Source organism: Tachysurus fulvidraco, chromosome 2 (assembly GCF_022655615.1).
Source record: "Tachysurus fulvidraco isolate hzauxx_2018 chromosome 2, HZAU_PFXX_2.0, whole genome shotgun sequence".
Classification (NCBI taxonomy): domain Eukaryota; kingdom Metazoa; phylum Chordata; class Actinopteri; order Siluriformes; family Bagridae; genus Tachysurus; species Tachysurus fulvidraco.
This window is the reverse complement of record NC_062519.1, coordinates 22163256-22185693: the sequence shown is the minus strand read 5'-3', so window position 1 is coordinate 22185693 and position 22438 is coordinate 22163256. Positions and strand designations below refer to the sequence as shown.

General features: G+C 37.2%; 1 protein-coding gene across 1 annotated transcript in view; it reads right to left on the bottom strand.

Annotated features, from left to right (window-relative positions):
- LOC113646153 (mucin-5AC-like) overlaps window positions 1-22177 on the bottom strand; it is a 34342-nt gene extending 12165 nt beyond the window's left edge. The window contains exons 1-30 of the mRNA XM_047804701.1: window positions 22085-22177; window positions 21822-21866; window positions 20389-20650; window positions 20150-20264; window positions 19142-19232; window positions 18573-18679; window positions 18124-18340; window positions 17854-17982; window positions 17635-17752; window positions 16967-17105; window positions 15321-15431; window positions 15028-15097; window positions 14791-14928; window positions 14510-14674; window positions 13534-13628; window positions 13307-13433; window positions 12959-13214; window positions 12682-12734; window positions 11179-11279; window positions 10861-11012; window positions 10404-10542; window positions 9111-9221; window positions 8711-8890; window positions 8360-8599; window positions 8106-8262; window positions 7880-8008; window positions 7653-7800; window positions 6605-6680; window positions 5655-5833; window positions 5207-5348 (exon numbers count right to left, since the gene is read on the bottom strand). Coding sequence (XP_047660657.1) covers window positions 5207-5348; window positions 5655-5833; window positions 6605-6680; window positions 7653-7800; window positions 7880-8008; window positions 8106-8262; window positions 8360-8599; window positions 8711-8890; window positions 9111-9221; window positions 10404-10542; window positions 10861-11012; window positions 11179-11279; window positions 12682-12734; window positions 12959-13214; window positions 13307-13433; window positions 13534-13628; window positions 14510-14674; window positions 14791-14928; window positions 15028-15097; window positions 15321-15431; window positions 16967-17105; window positions 17635-17752; window positions 17854-17982; window positions 18124-18340; window positions 18573-18679; window positions 19142-19232; window positions 20150-20264; window positions 20389-20650; window positions 21822-21866; window positions 22085-22163 — 4071 coding nt within the window. The 5' untranslated portion in view covers window positions 22164-22177. The remainder of the gene's footprint in view (window positions 1-5206; window positions 5349-5654; window positions 5834-6604; window positions 6681-7652; window positions 7801-7879; window positions 8009-8105; window positions 8263-8359; window positions 8600-8710; window positions 8891-9110; window positions 9222-10403; window positions 10543-10860; window positions 11013-11178; window positions 11280-12681; window positions 12735-12958; window positions 13215-13306; window positions 13434-13533; window positions 13629-14509; window positions 14675-14790; window positions 14929-15027; window positions 15098-15320; window positions 15432-16966; window positions 17106-17634; window positions 17753-17853; window positions 17983-18123; window positions 18341-18572; window positions 18680-19141; window positions 19233-20149; window positions 20265-20388; window positions 20651-21821; window positions 21867-22084) is intronic.
- Between the last annotated feature and the right edge of the window lie 261 nt (window positions 22178-22438).

Here is a 22438-nt window from a genome sequence, read left to right as displayed (position 1 = left end):
TGGAGTTGTTGTTGGTGTTGTTGGAGTTGTTGTTCGTGTTTTTGTTGTTGGTGATGTTGTTTGAGTTGTTGTTGGAGTTGTTGTTGGTGTTGTTGTTGGAGTTGTTGGAGATGTTGTTTGAGTTGTTGTTGGAGTTGTTGTTGGTGTTGTTGTTGTTATTGTAGTTGTTGGAGATGTTGTTTGAGTTGTTGTTGGAGTTGTTGTTGGTGTTGTTGTTGGAGTTGTTGGTGTTGTTGTTGGAGTTGTTGTTGGTGTTGTTATTGTAGTTGTTGGTGTTGTTGTTGTAGTTGTTGGTGTTGTTGTTGGAGTTGTTGTTGATGTTGTTGTTGGAGTTGTTGGAGTTGTTGTTGGTGTTGTTGTTGGTGTTGTTGTTGGAGTTGTTGGTGTTGTTGTTGGAGTTGTTGTTGGTGTTGTTGTTGGAGTTGTTGGTGTTGTTGTTGGAGATGTTGTTGGTGTTGTTATTGTAGTTGTTGGAGTTGTTGTTGGAGTTGTTGTTGGAGTTGCTGGTACAGTAGTGCTAGTTGGACATGTTTGTGGGACTTCACAACAATATACTTTTATTTCATAATCAAAGCATTGCTGTTGAAGACCTTGATTTACATTGAGGCAAATTAATCCATCTTGGGCATTACAAGTCACTACCTGACCCAACTGTGTGAGCGGAATATCAGGGTAGAGTAATGCTCTGCATTCAACTTTTGTTGGTGTGGAACAGATATGACGATGAGTGTCACTTATCCTTTTTATTGGTACAACTTCACCACCATTAGGACCAGATGTAGGAGGGCCAAAGTCCAGCCAGTCAGACCAAGAACACTCAGGTGGACATGGAGTTGTGAGCGGACTTGAAGGCATTGGTGTGGTTGTTGTTGCAGAAGTTGTTGGTGTTGTTGGAGTTGTTGTTGGTGTTGGAGTTGTTGTTGTAGTTGTTGTTCGTGTTTTTGTTGTTGGTGATGTTGTTTGAGTTGTTGTTGGAGTTGTTGTTGGTGTTGGTGTTGTTGGAGTTGTTGGTGCTGGAGTTGTTCTTGGTGTTGTTGTTGGAATTGTTGGTGTTGTTGTTCTTGGAGATGTTGCTTTAGTTGTTGTTAGAGTTGTTGTTGGAGTTGTTGGTGTTATTGTTTGTGATGTTGTTTGTGTTGTTGTTGGAGTTGTTGTTGGAGTTGTTGGAGATGTTGTTTGAGTTGTTGTTGGAGTTGTTGTTGGTGTTGTTGTTGGAGTTGTTGTTGTTGTTATTGGAGTTGTTGGTGTTGTTGTTGTTGGAGTTGTTGTTGGAGTTGTTGGTGTTGTTGTTGGAGTTGTTGGTGTTGTTGGTGTTGTTATTGTAGTTGTTGGAGTTGTTGTTGGAGTTGCTGGTACAGTAGTGCTAGTTGGACATGTTTGTGGGACTTCACAACAATATACTTTTATTTCATAATCAAAGCATTGCTGTTGAAGACCTTGGTTTACATTGAGGCAAATTAATCCATCTTGGGCATTACAAGTCACTACCTGACCCAACTGTGTGAGCGGAATATCAGGGTAGAGTAATGCTCTGCATTCAACTTTTGTTGGTGTGGAACAGATATGACGATGAGTGTCACTTATCCTTTTTATTGGTACAACTTCACCACCATTAGGACCAGATGTAGGAGGGCCAAAGTCCAACCAGTCAGACCAAGAGCACTCAGGTGGACATGGAGTTGTGAGCGGACTTGAAGGCATTGGTGTGGTTGTTGTTGTAGAAGTTGTTGGTGTTGTTGGAGTTGTTGTTGGTGTTGGAGTTGTTGTTGGTGTTGTTGTTGGAGTTGTTGTTCGTGTTTTTGTTGTTGGTGATGTTGTCTGAGTTGTTGTTGGTGTTGTTGTTGGAGTTGTTGGAGATGTTGTTTGAGTTGTTGTTGGAGTTGTTGTTGGTGTTGTTGTTGGAGTTGTTGTTGTTGTTGTTGTTATTGGAGTTGTTGGTGTTGTTGTTGGAGTTGTTGTTGGAGTTGTTGGTGTTGTTGTTGGAGTTGTTGGTGTTGTTGGTGTTGTTGTTGGAGATGTTGTTGGTGTTGTTATTGTAGTTGTTGGAGTTGTTGTTGGAGTTGCTGGTACAGTAGTGCTAGTTGGACATGTTTGTGGGACTTCACAACAATATACTTTTATTTCATAATCAAAGCATTGCTGTTGAAGACCTTGGTTTACATTGAGGCAAATTAATCCATCTTGGGCATTACAAGTCACTACCTGACCCAACTGTGTGAGCGGAATATCAGGGTAGAGTAATGCTCTGCATTCAACTTTTGTTGGTGTGGAACAGATATGACGATGAGTGTCACTTATCCTTTTTATTGGTACAACTTCACCACCATTAGGACCAGATGTAGGAGGGCCAAAGTCCAACCAGTCAGACCAAGAGCACTCAGGTGGACATGGAGTTGTGAGCGGACTTGAAGGCATTGGTGTGGTTGTTGTTGTAGAAGTTGTTGGTGTTGTTGGAGTTCTTGTTGTTTTGGAGTTGTTGTTGGTGTTGTTGGAGTTGTTGTTCGTGTTTTTGTTGTTGGTGATGTTGTTTGAGTTGTTGTTGGAGTTGTTTGTTGGTGTTGTTGTTGGAGTTGTTGGAGATGTTGTTTGAGTTGTTGTTGGAGTTGTTTGTGGTGTTGTTGTTGTTATTGTAAGTTGTTGGAGATGTTGTTTGAGTTGTTTGTTGGAGTTGTTGTTGGTGTTGTTGTTGGAGTTGTTGGTTTTGTTTTTTGAGTTTGTTGTTTGTTTTGTTATTTTATTTTTTGTTGTTTTTGTTTATTTTTTGTTTTTTTGTTTGATTTTTTGTTGATGTTTTTGTTTGTGTTGTTTGTATTTTTGTTTTTGTTTTTTTTTTTTTTTTTTTGTATTTTTTGTTTTTTTTTTGTTGATTTGTTTTTGTTTTGTTGTTTAGTTGTTGGTGTTGTTTTTTGAGCTGTTTGTTGTTTTGTTCTTGTAGTTGTTGGAGTTGTGTGTTGGAGTTGTTGTTGGAGTTGCTGGTACAGTAGTGCTAGTTGGACATGTTTGTGGGACTTCACAACAATATACTTTTATTTCATAATCAAAGCATTGCTGTTGAAGACCTTGATTTACATTGAGGCAAATTAATCCATCTTGGGCATTACAAGTCACTACCTGACCCAACTGTGTGAGCGGAATATCAGGGTAGAGTAATGCTCTGCATTCAACTTTTGTTGGTGTGGAACAGATATGACGATGAGTGTCACTTATCCTTTTTATTGGTACAACTTCACCACCATTAGGACCAGATGTAGGAGGGCCAAAGTCCAGCCAGTCAGACCAAGAACACTCAGGTGGACATGGAGTTGTGAGCGGACTTGAAGGCATTGGTGTGGTTGTTGTTGCAGAAGTTGTTGGTGTTGTTGGAGTTGTTGTTGGTGTTGGAGTTGTTGTTGTAGTTGTTGTTCGTGTTTTTGTTGTTGGTGATGTTGTTTGAGTTGTTGTTGGAGTTGGTGTTGGTGTTGTTGGAGTTGTTGGTGCTGGAGTTGTTCTTGGTGTTGTTGTTGGAATTGTTGGTGTTGTTGTTCTTGGAGATGTTGCTTTAGTTGTTGTTAGAGTTGTTGTTGGAGTTGTTGGTGTTATTGTTTGTGATGTTGTTTGTGTTGTTGTTGGAGTTGTTGTTGGAGTTGCTGGTACAGTAGTGCTAGTTGGACATGTTTGTGGGACTTCACAACAATAGACTTTTATTTCATAGTCAAAGCACTGCTGTTGGAGACCTTGGTTTACATTGAGGCAAATTAATCCATCTTGGGCATTACAAGTCACTACCTGACCCAACTGTGTGAGCGGAATATCAGGGTAGAGTAATGCTCTGCATTCAACTTTTGTTGGTGTGGAACAGATATGACGATGAGTGTCACTTATCCTTTTTATTGGTACAACTTCACCACCATTAGGACCAGATGTAGGAGGGCCAAAGTCCAGCCAGTCAGACCAAGAGCACTCAGGTGGACATGGAGTTGTGAGCGGACTTGAAGGCATTGGTGTGGTTGTTGTTGGTGTTGGAGTTGTTCTTGGTGTTGTTGTTTGAGTTGTTGTTGGAGTTGTTGTTGGAGTTGTTGTTGGAGTTGTTGTTGGTGTTGTTGTTTGAGTTGTTGTTGGTGTTGTTGTTGGAGTTGTTGGTGTTGTTGTTGGAGATGTTGGTGTTGTTGTTGGAGATGTTGTTGTTGGAGTTGTTGTTGGAGTTGTTGTTGGTGTTGTTGTTGGTGTTGTTGTTGTTGGAGTTGTTGTTGGAGTTGTTGGTGTTGTTGTTGGAGATGTTGTTGGAGTTGTTGTTGGAGTTGTTGTTGGAGTTGTTGTTGGTGTTGTTGTTGGAGTTGTTGTTGGTGTTGTTGTTGGAGTTGTTGGTGTTGTTGTTGGAGATGTTGTTTGAGATGTTGTTGGAGTTGTTGGTGTTGTTGTTGTTGGAGTTGTTGGAGTAGATGTTGGTGTTGTACTTGTCGGTGTTGTTGTTGTTGGAGTTGTTGGTGTTGTTCTTGTCGGTGTTGTTGTTGGAGTTGTACTTGCTGGTGTTGTTGTTGTTGGAGTTGTTGTTGTTTCAGTTGTTGGTATTGTACATTCTTCTGACTTACAACATTTTGCCTTTACCTCATAATCAAGACATATTAGAGTTTGATATTTGTTTTCACAAAGTAAACCTGCATTATTGCATGTAACATTTTGGTGTAACTCTGACAATGGAACACCTGGATAGCGCACAGCTTGACACTTGACTTCAGCTGGTTTTTCACATACTTTATAACGACCAGATTTAATAATGTTTTTGATTGTTTCATTATCCCCTCCTTCTGGTCCATATTCAGGATAATCAACATTCATCCATGAGGTCCAGGAGCAGACTTCACAATGTGGTCTTGTCGGAGTGGTTACCATTATTGTAGTTGGTATTGACTGTGACATTGGTGGTGTTGTGCAGTGGTTCATATCACAACAGTAAACTCGTATTTGGTAGTTCAAACATAATGGGAATGGGCCTGATTGTTCTTCATTTTTGCATATCAAACCTATGTTTACATTACATTCTACATTCTGTCCAACTTCACTTATGCTTTTATTGGGATACTTTTCAGCACGGCATTGAATTTCGGTCGGTTGCTCGCAGATCCTGTAGCCAGCAGCTCTAATATTTTTGTATGTTTCAGAGTCACCTCCACTGAGACCAGGGGTTGGGAATGTTGTGTCAAACCATCCTGACCATTCACATGATTGCTGGCATGTACTGGATGTTGGTACAGTTGTAGTTGTTGGTGTTGTTGTTGTTGGAGTTGTTTTTGGTGGTGTAGGTGTTGGTGATGTAGCTGTTGTTGGTGTTGTTGTTGTTGGAGTAGTACCAGTATGACACATTTCTGGGACTTCACAACAATAGACTTTTATTTCATAGTCAAAGCACTGCTGTTGAAAACCTTGGTTTACATTGAGGCAAATTAATCCATCTTGGGCATTACAAGTCACTACCTGACCCAACTGTGTGAGCGGAATATCAGGGTAGAGTAATGCTCTGCATTCAACTTTTGTTGGTGTGGAACAGATATGACGATGAGTGTCACTTATCCTTTTTATTGGTACAACTTCACCACCATTAGGACCAGATGTAGGAGGCCCAAAGTCCAGCCAGTCAGACCAAGAGCACTCAAGTGGACATGGAGTTGCGGGCTTACTTGTTGTCACTGGTGAGTTGATGGTTGTAGGGGGTGTTTTTGAAGTAGTTGTCATTGTAGTTGTTGGTGTTGTTGTCGGTGTTGTACTTGTTATTGGTGATGTAGTTGTTGTTGAAGTTGTTGTTGTAGATGTTGGTGTTGTTGTTGTTGGAGTTGTTGGAGTAGATGTTGGTGTTGTACTTGTCAGTGTTGTTGTTGGAGTTGTTGGTGTTGTACTTGTCGGTGTTGTTGTTGGAGTTGTACTTGCTGGTGTTGTTGTTGTTGGAGTTGTTGTTGTTTCAGTTGTTGGTATTGTACATTCTTCTGACTTACAACATTTTGCCTTTACCTCATAATCAAGACATATTAGAGTTTGATATTTGTTTTCACAAAGTAGACCTGCATTATTGCACGTAACATTTTGGTGTAACTCTGACAATGGAACACCTGGATAGCGCACAGCTTGACACTTGACTTCAGCTGGTTTTTCACATACTTTATAACGACCAGATTTAATAATGTTTTTGATTGTTTCATTGTCCCCTCCTTCTGGTCCATATTCAGGATAATCAACATTCATCCATGAGGTCCAGGAGCAGACTTCACAATGTGGTCTTGTCTGTGTGGTTACCATTATTGTAGTTGGTATTGACTGTGACATTGGTGGTGTTGTGCAGTGGTTCATATCACAACAGTAAACTCGTATTTGGTAGTTCAAACATAATGGGAATGTGCCTGATTGTTCTTCATTTTTGCATATCAAACCTATGTTTACATTACATTCCACATTCTGTCCAACTTCACTTATGCTTTCATTTGGATACTTTTCAGCACGGCATTGAATTTCGGTTGGTTGCTCGCAGATCCTGTAGCCAGCAGCTCTAATATTTTTGTATGTTTCAGAGTCACCTCCACTGAGACCAGGGGTTGGGAATGTTGTGTCAAACCATCCTGACCATTCACATGATCGCTGGCATGTACTGGATGTTGGTACAGTTGACGTTGTTGGTTGTGATGACACTGGAGTACTGGGGCGATGAGTTGCGACTGAAATACAAACACATTTCATATATCCAAAAATATTTTTTATTAATTTGCAATATCAGGGACATTTTAATTTTCTGCCCCTGAGTTTTCATGGTGTATCAGTAATTCTAGCCATTTCATATTTTGACTATTTCTTTTCTATTTTTGACATGTTGAATTCTTTGCTTCTGTGATTTAGTAACACTTAAAGAAAATGATGAATTCAGACTCATATGAGTCATATATAAAATTGACATGAATGAATGAAAATTGAAATATTTCCACTTACTGAGAATTAAAACACAATCTCTTTTTAATCATTGTTAACATTATTTAACATACTGTCATTCAGATGAGTCATTGAGTAGTCTAATTCAGAATCTCACCTGTTTGATAATTTTGTTTGAATTAAATTTGTAATGAACTGTATATCATAAGGCAATTACTTAGAACATAAGTATATCACTGAACTACAAGAAAAAAATCTGTATACCATTTAGAGAATTAGGTATTTGACCAGGTTGAACCAGCACTAACCTGTTGTTGAGGAGAAGTCAAAGACAGATGTTGTTGTTGGTGTTAGAGTTGTATAGCAAGGATATAATGCCCTTTCAGTTGTTCCATTCCTTCCACACTTAGCTGTGATGCAGTTGCCAAGTCCATCAGTAGTATTGTAGATTGTGTCATTATAATGATATATTTTTCCATTATATAAGCAGGTACAAGCTGCAGAGATCAAGACAATAAAGTTATTCATGTCACTCAACCTTCAACCTTTAGGTTCTGTCGCTAAAATTATTTGCAGTATGCTTAATTGTAAGCATTAATTCTATAGTATAATTACCATCATCATCTTTTGTGCAGCTGATTTCTGATGAACTGCAATAGCTGTAAAAAAAAAAAAAAAAAAAAAAGCACAATATATTTAATTCATGATTATTACAAATTTAATAAAAAAAATATATTTAATTGCCTTTATGAAGAAAAACTTGCCATTTGTGACAGTTTTCTGTACTTGGGACCTCATCTCCATTTATGTAATGTTTTCCTTTCTGATAGCAGCCACAGCTTTCCTTCTTAACACATTTCATTGTGTCCTCATCAAAGTATGGCTGATCAAGAGGACATTTTGGATAACAGCCTAACAAGAAGGAGGTAACTTTGTTAAAGTTAACTTTAACACTCAGATATTTAATCTGAAAATGATTTGTATACAGTACCTTCCAGTGGTGGTATCTGACTGGAACACTTTCCTTCAGGGTTCCTGCAAGTCTTCATGCAGGGCACTCCACAAGGTTTGTAGTGCCACTCACACTCGTCAGGAGGGTTGTAGTAATCACAGAACAGTGCTGTAAGAGCATAAATTTAAACCCAAGACTTTAGCAATTCGTTTCTGTAATGATCGGTTCCTTGATTTGCGTGACCTCAAAATCGAGAGTAACTCACGGCAGATTTTTGGTGTCCTCCAAGCAACACACACTCCAGCCTCATTACAGGCTTCAGCGTAAGATGCTACAGCAGTACAGAAACACTCACAGTCTCCTCCAGTATCACAAGCACATGCATCCCTTACACATGCAGAATAATATGGTTCAGGGTCAACCTTCACAGGAAAAAGACACACAGTTAAGTTTAGTCGTACTGTCAGAAAATCGATACGTAGCAATGCAATGGTACTAACGGTCACAGTCCAAACTTACATGCATGTGACAGGACACAAACATTTCATTCATGATAATGCTGCACTGTTTCTGAGCCCAGGCCTGTCGATATGGGTTAAAAGTACATGGGTTTTTGATCTGAATAGCATCAGGGCAGCTGGAGGACTCCTTCCAGCTGTTTCCAAAAGCCAGTGGGTTGTTGACCACACCTTGGTTTCTCAAAGTAAAGTCATTGTTTGTGTTGCCATCATAATTTCCACAGAGACCGCAGACCTCACCCTGTTATGAGAAATCCATATAGTTTTGATTGATTGTATTGATACCTACATTCTGATCTTTTAAATTAATAATGATTAAATAATTCAATCATCTGTACAAAGGTACACTTACTTTGAAATTAGGACTCAGCTTGATGAATATACTTGTCTTCTGGTCCCACATCAGAATTAGCCCATTACTAGCTTCAATGACCATGTAAATGCCCATAATGCTGATCTGGTAGGGAATTTCATCTCCTGCATCTCTCTGGATAACTTCATAGCTTCCGTCTGTTAGTAAGAGCTCATTCACCTGGAAAAGAAAATGAGTTTATATTATACTATCTGCATGCTGTTGATTTGTCAGCTCTATTAAGGGGTAGGGTTTTTGTAATGCAATATGGTTAATGTGGTGGTTAGTGTAAAAAAGAAAAGAAAAAAATTCTCGAAGAGTACAGCTGAAAAATTGTCGATCGTGTTGTAAGATGCCATAAATCAAAAGAAGCACAAAGAGAGGTGAATGAATCCCTCACCCCCAGAAAGAGTTTGATGGCTTTAGAGCAGGTGGCACCGGTTGTTCCACAGGGGATGTTTTCCGTGATGACTCTGAAAGTGCCGTTGGTATTGCTGTGACCACAGTTATCCTAAAGTAATCACAAAAACATCCAAAGGTCATCATTTATTCAGGAATTTTTTTGGCACACTTTGTTTTCATCAATCAGTTTGTGTCCACATTTACAATTCCACTTCAGCTTTGGTTTTTCCATTCATCTTAAATATTTGGTAGTCCCTTGTTTGAGAAAGTGTAAACACAAGTATTTCATATTTTAACACAGCCTGTAATATATCAACAGGGACATGTAGTCAGTCAGTGAAATCTTGTTCTAACAAATGAACATGGTCTTAAAGACTACACTGTGTTAACTTTGTGATGATATATAACAGGCCACAGACTTTCAACACATTCAATGACAGGCCTAAATAAGCTAATTCCCCATTTTAAATATTTCTATTATTTTACATCGTAGAGTTATTTACATTACAATAGGTAGTTTAAGTAAATTGAACTAACCTTTGTGATATTAGTTACTATAATATTAGTTTGTGTTTATTTACAATCTACAATTATTTCCAAAAAAGCTAGTCACAATCTACTAATCAGACATGAAGGTGATGGAACTCAAATCTGACTCGGTATTGACACAGAGAACAGATAATTGTATATTACACTGAAAGGGGAGGGTAAATTCTCACTACCTGAAATTCAATCTTTATTGTAAAAATTATCCATTTTCATGAATCAGTTTAGTTTTCCTTATACCACAAGACTGAATCAGATGTTGTGCATAAATATTCATACATAACAGCACGACTCAGGCCGTAGTTGTGGCTAAAATAAAATAAAAGCTAAATTCACTACTTCTAATATGTTATCATTCTTATCAGAACAGCTGACATTAAGGGACTTGTTTACTCGATGTTCCACATAACTGATATCTTATTATAAACATGTTTAAAAGTTTGCTGTTTAACAAAGTATAATATACTCATATATTAGGAAGGAGTCTCTAGTGTCAGAAGAGACAAGATTTCTCTGTAACATGACATGCTGCATTTTTTGTTTGGTTTATTAACTTACAGAGAGAATGCAGAGAAAGACTGTGGAATAATGAGAGTATTTGGAATAAGAAACTGTGCTGTGTGGTGATGTTCTGCTTGACATCCAGCCATCTCATAAATCAGTTAATACAGCAGGGTCTATCAACCTGTTATCCATTACTTCTCATACATCAATTCTTATGATCGTATCAGGAAACTTTACTTACTCTGACAAGAGTGTATTCGCAGTCTCCATCAAAAGTGTATCTTTTTCCATCGAATGTGATGTAATGTCCATCACCGTACACTGTACAGGTCCCATGGCACAAATCCGTGCTGCACTGCCATTTCCTGTCCTTACATGTGCTGTGTTCAAATAAGACAAGAAGTACCAAAGTTATCCTTTACACTTTGTTTCTTTTTATATTCTTGTGAAAGAAGGGTCATTAAAAACACTAAAGAATACTGCAGTCCCTGAGCAGGTCTATAGCTACGCTCACAGAAGAAGAAGGCAGGCAGAAGAGACACGCTGTGACACGGATTTCTTCCTTATGACCGTCTACAGATATTTGCAGTATGATAGTGTTTACATCATTTTACAAAAAAAGAAATCAACAACTACAGCGACAACAGTTTTTGTGTTTGTTTGGTCGGTTAAATTAATTAATGATTAATGATTTTTACCAGGTGTTGCAGTCGATGTTGATGGATTCTCCGGGCTGGTAAGTTTTGCTGTTATGTACACAAGGACAAAGAGCTGCTTCGATGCAGCCACCTTTCCCGTCAGACACAAGTCCCGCAGGACACACACAGCCTGAGACACACTCTGTGCTGATCTGTGGTAGAAAATATTATTATTATTATTATTATTATTATTATTATTATTATTAATCAGGTAATATTTCTGGGTAAATAAGGAAGATATTATATTATATTATATTATATTATATTATATTATATTATATTATATTATATTATATTATATTATACTGATAAACTCACACAGGTCATGTCTATTGTGCTGCAGCTCTTTTGGCACTCAGAGCCTGTGGATCCTGGAGCAGTATCAGAGCAATTGAAGAACACCATTGGTGAGGAACAAGCTGAAAGGAAATGAGAAGGAAGCTTAAAATATTGAAATCTATTGTTTTCACAAGTCTGAGAAAAGTACATAAGTGTGCAAACTAAAATGTGAATAATTGCACTGCACATACAGTTGTATGCAAAAGTTTTTTACTGGAAAAAATCAGTCACATAATGTTGAGGAATCAGTCACAAAGTGAAATTCACAAAGTGAATTTATGCCGGGGCTGGATATTTCAACAAGACAACGACCCAAAACACTCATAATGCTCATAATCTACTCGGGCATTTATGCAGAGGAACGAGTACAATGTTCTGGAACGGCCATCCCAGTCCCCAGACCTGAATATCATTGAACATCTGTGGGGTGATTTGAAGCGGGCTGTCCATGTTCGGCAACCATCAAACCTAACTGAACTGGAGATGTAAGGAGTAATGGTCCAAAATACATTCATCCAGAATCCAGACACTCATTACAGGCTATAGTAAGCATCTTGAGGCTGTTATTTCTGCTAAAGGAGGCTCTACTAAATATTGATGTGATTTTTCTGTTGGGGTGCCCAAATTTATGCACCTGTCTAATTTCATTTTGATGAATATTGCACATTTACTGTTAATCCAATAAACCTCATTTCACTACTGAAATATTACTGATCCAAACACCCAGATATTTATAAATGAAAATCATGAAAATTGTCAGGGGTTCCTAAAATTTTGCATACGACTGTATAACGGCATGCTGAAAAACTTTTCCAAACACAATACGAGTGAATTACATAAAACAGACTCTACACTCTCTCTTTCTCTAAAATACAATATTCTCAACTTAGATGAGAAATATGCTTAAGTGGAGAAATGTTTGTGAGAAAGCATACACCAAACTGCCCAGGGTGTTCGATGAAGCATTGTTAATTGTTTAATTTGTTTTGAAATTAAACTGTGAAAAGGTGTTAAACTTGTGTGTGTTAAAGATTTAACTAGCAGTGTTCGTGTGAAACAACCTTTCATATCTCTGTTTAAATGCTGTGTGAATGTATGGTGAATATAATAATAATAATAATAATAATAATAATAATAATAATAATAATAATAATAATAATAATAATAATAATAATAATTTGTTTGTCTAAATTCAGTGGATTTTGAATTTTTGGTCGTATTCATTTATATAAAATTTTATTTGTTCCTGGTGTGAATTTTCTCGGTATTTAGCACCAAACTGCAGATCTATTGCATCAAACATGGAAAAACATGCTGCTTTGCAAATTTGAAAGACTTTCTTAAAAGTCTTCTTAAAAGCATTAATGAATCTCTAACAGAGGTATATACTGTATATGATGGATAGATCAGAATTATTCTAAAACATGTTTAAATCATCAAGCTGAAATGTTTCTTTAAGATGTAAGTAATAGCAGCACTTACATGGCGCACTGGTGGAAGATCCGATGCAGCTGAGTTTGCCGTTCTTACAGGTACTGAAACAGATGTTTGTTACATGATTATGATTTAAAATCTCCTGTCTATTGACATTTTTATTTAACCGAGCAATAGAGGGTTAAGGGCCTTGCTCAGGGGCCCAGCAGTAGCAGCTTGGTGGATCTTGGATTCAAACTCACAACCTTCCCACTGGTAGACCAACACCTTAACCACTAGGCTACCACATCCCCCATTCAGACATGAAACACATTAAAAAACGTACCACATGCCACCGTCCTTGCTGATGACTTCTCCCGGAGGAATCACAGACCCTTTGTCGTAGCAGGAGCATTTATCCAGCTCAACACACTTGCCGTTCTCTTCAAGATACATTCCTTCAGCACAAACGCACCCATCCACCGGGTCAAAGGTCACAGCACAGGTGAAATCCGGATCGCTGTGACAGCGGCATGACTGCATGCTACTGCGGACGTCGTAGGTATAGACCATGGTGTTCGGGCAGCTGGTGGCATATTTCACTGTGAACAAATCACAACAGAATGTTTCTAGAATTATGACACATTATTATCTTAAAATGGATAATATTTATTAATTGGTGATTTCTACTCACTGCACACTTCACTTCTCCAGCCGGTTAGAAGGATTCCTTTAGCGGCACAGGCGTGAACGTAAGACGAGAGTGCTGCACACATGCAGTTCTCACTGTTCTCACAGTTGCAGGTGTCATACATGCAGTTCTTTTAGGACAAAAAAAAACACAGTTATATTATATATGTTGAAGGTGGATATATATTATATATGTTGTGCTTAAATACCCACTGAAGTACTGTATTGTACCTTTTGGTAGATATCTGGGCTGATCTCAGAGTGACACGGTGCAAAAACACCATTAGGGTCTGTCAGCATAGAGCACCACTTCTGAGCATACTTTTCTGGGAGGAACAACATGAGAATAAATATGTATTACAAATCAAAAGCTATGACAAAACTATTTTTCAATTGATTATTATACAACCAATTTAATTTAGTAAAGTAGTAGATAGTAAAACCTTTTACAATGCCAGCTACTGATTATTAATGAATTTTGAGTTCTGTTCCGATAAATGTCAGTTTCATTATAAAGGGCACTAACAGAACTTGAGCTGAGTCGAATTTGTGTGGATTCGGTTTGGATATTTTTTCAGAACTAGAGTGAAATTCCATAGATTTAATGTGTGTTTGGAAAGGGAAAAGGTAAAGAAAAGTTTGTTCATGACAGTATAATTGAGCTCACTTATAATCAGTCCCTGCAGGATGTCAGGATTTTGTGATCAGAAATGAAAACAAAATCAAGCAAACTTAAAATTGTGCAGATTTTCTGCTGATTTTTGAATCATAACATACGTCGAGCCAAAACACTTTCTTGTGTGATTCATACATTCTTGTGTGAACATGAGCACAGCTCTCAGATAATGTCATTTTATGTATATAAAATTATATATAGATATATTATATAATCTGCTGATTTGCTCATTTGGCTTCAACAATAATGAAAAAACCCTCTGAAATCCTGTAGGGACTGATATTTATTATTTAGGTAAAGAATGACTTCACACTATTAGTCTATTTGCCTGCTATAGGGTTGAACACACTTTAGCAAACCCTGTTTAACCTCATGAAGGGAGTGTGGGTGTGAGTGATCACTCAATACACACACATACTGTACACACACCAACACTAAACACTTGACTGTCTGAATGAGAAAGAACTGCTCCTTCTCCAGTTGGTGAATAATTAAAGTTATGTTAGTGTGATGTTGGAAATGAACAAGTACCGTTTTCCACACTGAGACTGCAGGGGTTCTCAAAAGTGTTCTTCACTTCAGGACAGTTAGCTCTAGTCCCCCAGCTGTTTGCAAAACCAACACCGGTTCCTTCACGGGATCCGCTCATGGTCGTAAAATCATCACTTTGGATGTCATTAAAGTTTCCACACAGACCTGAGAATGAGAACTCAGACAATCACTTCTCTATACACATCACAGTTCAACATGAACATTCACATCAATGCACAGTTTACACAGCACAGTTAGATACACATTGATTGTTTACACACCCAGTACGTTTTGCTTGTGAGTCACGTCCAGGGTTATGTAAACCTGCATGATGGGTACAAGCTGAATCTCCATCTGAAGCCCAAAAGACGTCTGGACGATGATGTAAAATGTGGTGGGGCGGAAAATATTCACACCAGCTGCAATAAATAAAATGTAGACAGGATTTATCATTGAACATCTGGTTAACATGACATGACACTCATCCGTCTTCTCGATTATGTCTCTTATTTACTTACCTGTAGAGAGAGGAAGCTGAGAATAGATTCGGTTAAGAAAGACCTTTCCGTCAGACTGGATGTTAAACACCTGAAGGAGAAAGTACACAATAAACATTAACATACGTTTGTTCATCTTTTGTATGTCCATTAGTTAAAGCAGCTGGTCTACAGGTCTGGCCCAATCGGAGCAAAACGGACCATCGCCTTACATTAGACTCGATGCAGTTGGCTAGATTTTGGTAGTATTTGGGGTTCTAACCACAGCATGCTTCTACTCACAAATGTTTTCATTCGATGAAAATGTTACTCACGGTGCTTCCAGCCGACAGAGCCAGGGTCACGGACTTCAGACATGTTTCAGTTGTCGTCAAACCACAACGAACCAGATCTCCTACAACCACAAAGTCAGCACCGCTGGTTTGCTGAGAAAAAAACGCAATAATAATGATGATGTAACTGATTTATTTATTTATTTTATTTTAAAATGCTTGATTTTGGTGGATTTAATAATAATAATAATAATGATGATGATGATGATGATGATGATGATGATGATGATGATGATAATAATAATAATAATAATAATAATAATAATAATAATAATAATAATAATAATAATAATAATAATAAAGGATAAAGGGCTGAATTCCAGTGGCCTTCCAGGAATTTATACTCACAATGTCTCACCTTTACCATGAAAGTGAAAGTGTCACTTTTGCAAGAATGGCACATAGTATAAGCTCAAGCATTAAGGATAAATTCAGACAAGTTTTTGTTAGGGATTAGTCATTAAGTGGAAGTCATGTTCAACTTCAAGGATGTTATGGTCGATTTAGGACTCCAGCATGCTGGGTTTTGGTACATTGACAGTACAAGACACTGACAGGTTTGTTACAGCAAAGAAAAGATATGACAGAGATATGAATGGATTTGTGTAGATATGTTACTTTTAAAACACAAGATGAACATGTACCTCAATAAGGAAGAAACAGAACCAGCTAGTGTTCCATGTGGATATGAACATTGGAAATGGATATGGATGAGGGAACTAAGGATGTGTTCACAGCAAGAGATTACAGAAATAGCTTGTGGTGTGAATGGTCTTTCAAGGATGTTGAAAAAGACAAGGAAACTGAATTTGAATGACAATAAAACAAGATAATAAATTGGATAAACTGGATGGTAAAGGTGGTATAGAAATGAAAACAGAGCAAGGTCAGCTCCAAAAATTTAAGCACAAATAATAATAAAGACTAGCACAGGGTGCATCAGTTATAAAATAAACACTACAGGAAAGTGAGTAGGATTCTTTTATACACCAATAAAAACAGCCTCCCATGCCAGCTGGGGACATTAAGAACAAGTTATGTATCTTGAGGTAAAACTTTTCTGGACATGTTCTGGGAGAATTAAAAAACAGTCTTTAACATACTGGACAAGTTAAAAGAAGGTGAAATGAATGTGCAAAAAATCAGATGTCGAAGAAAGTAATACATATTAAAGACAGAATGGATGAGAAAAAGAAAAAACGGTTTAAAAGGAAGAAAAGAAATGGGCTTTGTGAGAGGGGGCATTATTGTGAGAGGGGGTTGTTTACTGCTCTGTCATGTTGTAGTAGATTGGGAGAATGAATCATGGTGAAGCTTCCAAGGAGAGAAACTGCCTGTGAATTTATTTACTGTCCCAACTGATAGCTGGTGTGCAAGTGAGACCTAGGGAATGAAATGACTAAACTGGGATAAAATTTAGTGTATGAAGTGTATAAAGAAACAATATGTTAATGTTAATGTACATTAAATACAGTATGTAGTTTTGCAATAATGAAAGTCAAAATCTTATGGTTTTACATAAATCATTAAATCTCTGAAAGAAATTTCAACCAGGAAAGTTGATTTGATTTTGAAGGCTTTTGTTAGATTGACGAATGAATTAAACCCAAATAAGAAAACACAATTACCTCAGCAAGAATGTATGTACAGTCACCGTGGAAGTCGTATGTTTTTCCATCGAACGTTGTGATGTGGGATCCACCTTCTACAGAGCACGTTGCGGGGCAGTCTTTTTCTGTGCAGCTCCACTGGTTAGAGGTACAGGTGCTAAAGACAGGGAAAGGTAATCAAGTTCAAGCACAACCCTCATACACACAAGCTCCCGTGGACACACGTTTGCTGGGTTTTGTCACCGAGGTCGTAGGAATAGATTATAGCATTTGTATTGTATTATTTTTTAAATGATACTGATACCCTTAAGCACATCCTATAACATGCAAACTTCTTCCTCTTTTATTTATTACTTTGAGCTAATAGGGTAATAGAAATCGGGATTTTTAAGAAATATGGTAAAGACTAAGACATCTTTTGTTTCCTCCAAGACACACAAAGCCAGCTAACCACATCTTAACACACTCAGAGGAAAGTGCTATCTACCCTGTGTTATTTTCCACATACAGTACTGAGCTCACTGACTGTGCCACTCTCCAAGCTGAAGAACATGAGCAATCGTGCTCACTTATTGACAGTCATCTGGATTTTAACTCATAATATTTGGATGATACCATAGTTTTCTGTAAAAACACACATACGATTTCAGAAGATTCTTCAATCAGATGCACTGAGTCTTTCTCACCATTCTTTACAGTTGCTGGTGATGTTCTGACCAGTGTGATAGATTTTGCCGTTATGAAGGCAAGAACACTGATCTTGTGTGATGCATCCTCGACCAGTCAGATCATCCAGGACCAAACCTGCAACACGTTTGTTCATCAGTTTATTCTAAAGATTTGTTTTTATGATGAAACACTTAAAGACCCTTTATGTATGATATGAAGATAATGCAGTTAGATACCTGGAAGGCAGAAACAGCCATCGATGCAATGTTCCTCACACAGCTGTCCTCGGTCTGGATTTGAGCAGGTGTTAATGCACGGGTTCCCGCACTCCTGATACGCCATGTTTGGAAAAGGGCATGTTTTGGCTGTAAAACAGAAACTAATAAGATATACTGTACAGTATAGCCATGAAAAGAACTTATATTGAAATTATATTGTGTTTCCACTTTCAGTTCTACAGCAGTACATCATTTAGGATTATTCTGCATTCGGACTATTCAACATACGGCAGAACTGCTCTGTCCTCCACGGGCTCGGCTTTCCTCCAGCGTGCACACACTGACGTGAAAATTCAGATATGGTGCTGCACAGACAGAAGCTGTTGGAGCTGCCGTTGCACTGGCACATGTCCGATTCGCAGGCTTTGATAAAGTACTCGAGGGAGATGAGGTTTTTACAGTCACTGAAAGCTGGACCTGAGAGGAGCTGCTCACATGCTGATGTCTGTGAAGGAAACCAAATATGTGCTCATGGTCAGGCAAAAATTAAAGAAGAGAAAGAAAAAGAAAAGGAAATACAGATAAAGCTCAAAACACAAAAATAAGATCCCAGAGAACATTAAATTAACAGATAAATAAAATAAAAGGCACAAAAAAACATATAAGTTTGTAAAATGCTTAATGGACATTTAATTAGATATTAGCACTATTATTATTTATATAATTATTTTTATTACAAGTTTTACGCAGGTGTCGACTGATGGAGGTGGTAATTCACTGCAGCTCTCAGTCGGACCATCCATCTTTGCAAACTGGCTGAAGTCTGATGGAGAAATCTCAACCCCTTTTATTAAGAAAGCAAAGCAAAACAAAACAAACAAAACAGCACAGTTATCTGACTATACTTACAATCAGCAAACACTTTAATCCAAAATTCAACATTGATGAGTTTTTACGTGTGTGTGTGTGTGTGTGTGTGTGTGTGTGTGTGTGTGTGTGTGTGTGTGTGTGTGTGTGTGTGTGTGTGTGTGTTTTACCTTGCATAATGCTACACATTTACACCTGACAGTTTATGGTTATAGAACAGGTAATATTTTTACATTATAACCTTTAATCACTGGTGATCATTAACATTAAGGTATTAGAAGATATTGTTATATGTTTTATAATTATAAAATAATGTTTTATACATTATTGACTTTTGTGTCCTAAATGTCAATGTTCACACATTCTATAAATATGTGCTTCTTGTCATCCAAAAGTCAAGGTCATAAATAATGACTCATAATCAAACCATAAAACCAACCATTTTGGATGAACTCATTGTAAAGCTGGATGCCATTAAAGTCACCACAAAGTCCACAAGTTTGATTTTTGTACTTGTTGTCCAATTCCACCTGTAGATGAGAGTAAACCAAGCAGAAATTCAAATTTTTTATTAGATATTATTCCGATTCTCATTCCAAACATCCAAGTAAATGATGAATCAACTTCAGCTGCATGAATGCAAGTCCCACCAACTTGTCCCTATTTAAATGTCAGGCATATAACACACATAATGCATATATCATTCAACACAGATTAGGAAAGATCTCACTGCAGGTGAGATAGCAGTGTGTGTGTGTGTGTGTGTGTGTGTGTGTGTGTGTGTGTGTGTGTGTGTGTGTGTGTGTGTGTGTGTGTGTGTGTGTGTGTGTGTGTCCAATGCTGTTGCCGATTTAAAGTGAGTGTTTTTCAGAAGAGAGATCGCAAATAGATTTAATTAGACCTACATTTATAAATACATTCGAGTCTTTTTTTTTCTTTTTTTTTTTACAAATAATCAAAACAAAATACAATTTTTATTTGTCACTTTGTCACATACACAGACATGTAAAGTACTGTTTTGATCTAATTCAGATTGAAATGAAGGCCAAATCAGGAAAATGTGGTGGATGTGTTTATATTTAAGTGATCAGATCAGTGCTTTGTGCTGCTCTTGTAAGCAAATGCACAAGTTACTCAATTTAGCTCAATTAGTTACTCAATTCTTTATTAAAGGATTAATGACCTGATTATGATCCATATCTGCATGTCTCAATTCAAGTTTTCAATTCAAGTTTATTTGTATAGCGCTTTTTACAATAGACATTGTCTCAAAGCAGCTTTACAGAACATAAACATAAACATAAACATGTCTGATTCACACATGACACTAAAACCCATTTTATACTAAACTTATTATACTATACTAAACTGTGTAACTGTACAACTGTATATATATATACAGACATATGAGATATGAGCTTAAAGACTACATTTTATACATACTCACCATGAAAGCATCATTTCCGTTCCACATGGCCACCAGTCCCAGCTTGGCGGTGACTTTGATGTAGGTTGGGTTTTTCTCAATAAGGACACCAGAGTGGCTGTAAGGCAGAGTTACCCTGAGGGGGGGGAAAAATCACAATTTAGCACTATTTCATCCCAACAAATCCAATTTTATAACATCGCAACAATAGAATTTCTTTTAAATCACCCATTTTTTTTTCAGGGTTAAAGGTCACTCACTTGAGTCCATCCACACTAAGGGAGCCTTTGGAAAGTTCCACCACTGTGCCTTCCAGCTTCATAGTGATTTTGCTGATCTGGGGTTCGCCATTGACGACCTGCCGCCTCAGCTGAACATTGAAGTTCTCGTAGCTGCTTGAGCATTGAGACGTCAGGATGTAGTTACACGTAGACCGAAGCTGGAAGAAGTCTCCATCGTAGGTTTTGAAGTTGAAATTACCCCAAGTGCTGCAGACTCTTTCATTGTGAGCCGGACTCAGTCCTGTTGTTTAGATGGACAAGAGGCTTAATTTGAAAAAAAATGACCTCTGTAATAGTTGGCCTATGTAAAATATAACCGTAAAGTCAAATTCCTGTGCACTTGACATTTGTTAAATGAATTCTGATCCTGATGTATTTAGGAACTTAAGAAAGAATACTAATCCAATCAGATGTAAATGTACACCTGATACTACACTCAATTATGTACTGGTTATCTGGAAGTCTCCTTTGAAATGAATGCTATACTTATACAAATTCCAAAAGCACAAATCTAATTAGCAAAAAAACAATCAAGGCCTGACAGACAAAATCTATTACACTTCTTCAGATTTATTATATGTTCTAGTTAGAACTTTGGTAATTCATTTAATGTTCATTTATGTCACAGCAACATAAATAAAATAACAAAATTGATTTAAGCTCAGATTTACCTGATCAAACGTTAAATGTTACAAATTTACATATAATTAAATAATAATAAGAATAATAAGAATAATAAGAATAATAATTTGCTTTAATGGCATAATAAGAAATACTATATAAAGTAAATTATACAGTATTCAATATATTTTACTTGACGTAATTATTTTGCAGTGCTTTTGACAGTGGCGTTGAGTTTCTGTTATTATTGCATGTATTCTGTTCCTATAGTCTTTACTATACTATACGATACTTTACTATACTATACTATAGTCTCATTCCCTGCCATTGTCCATACATGGTCAATATTTCCTGTTCTCGTTAACCTGAAGCTATGGTACTTCATTAATCTCAGCTCATTTTCATTACTACTATGTTTGTGTACTATGTCTGTTAAACATCCTGGGCTTTTTGTTCATATGTGGTTGATTTTTTTGTGCAAAAATGCCTCTATTTGCTATCCTAGTAAAGAAACTGTAGTGTATCCTTAATCCTATAAGAAATACAAAAGTACAGATAAGGAACAATGGTTTTCACTAGAAATCACAGGTGTCTTCATGTTGGGGAAAACATTACCTAGACATTACCTTGATACTTTCTCTCTTCCTGGGTTGCAACAATTTTTTTTTTATATCAATAAACAATCTACAATCTATAGCTGACTTTTCATTTCATTTCTCTGCACATGCATTTGATGTTTAATCATTTATAAGATTCTAACATCTATCAGTGGCTGTTGATGTGTCACTCACCAGAGATGGTCCTGGTCAGTGGTGAAATGTTGACTGGTCCATTTGCTGGTGAAGACAACAGAGAGTCCGTGTTATAATCATGCACTCAGGTATATATTATATATAATAATCTTTTTTTTTTTTTAGTTTTTCTGAATTATATTCTGCTTCAGATCTTTTGCTATATAAGCAGAAGTCCTGCAGATGTCCCACTGTTAAATACAGTAGAATGCTTTGATCCCAGACATAATCAATATAAATGGAGAATAAAAATCTTTTTGTACCTGATTGAGAGGAACTTAATCCAATAACGAATATGATCCAGCTGAGAGTCCATTTTGGATGGTCTTTGTACTTCCCCATGGCTGATCTGTGGATACCCTGAAGGCCCACAGATGTTTATGAGAGAAGCTTTTACCTTACCATTAGCTTTTATACCACCTGCTATTGTGTGACTCCCAAGGAGGGGCCAAGGCTTGGCCCTTTATCAAAATTATACTGGCCACCCAGCTCCTTACTTAATCACAGTTTGAATGGCATGCAGCCTTGTGATTTATGGATGCTTTTTCCACCAAAAATAAGAAAAATCCATGCTTTAATTATAATATCACCTTTCCAAAATATGCATGTTTGTTTTT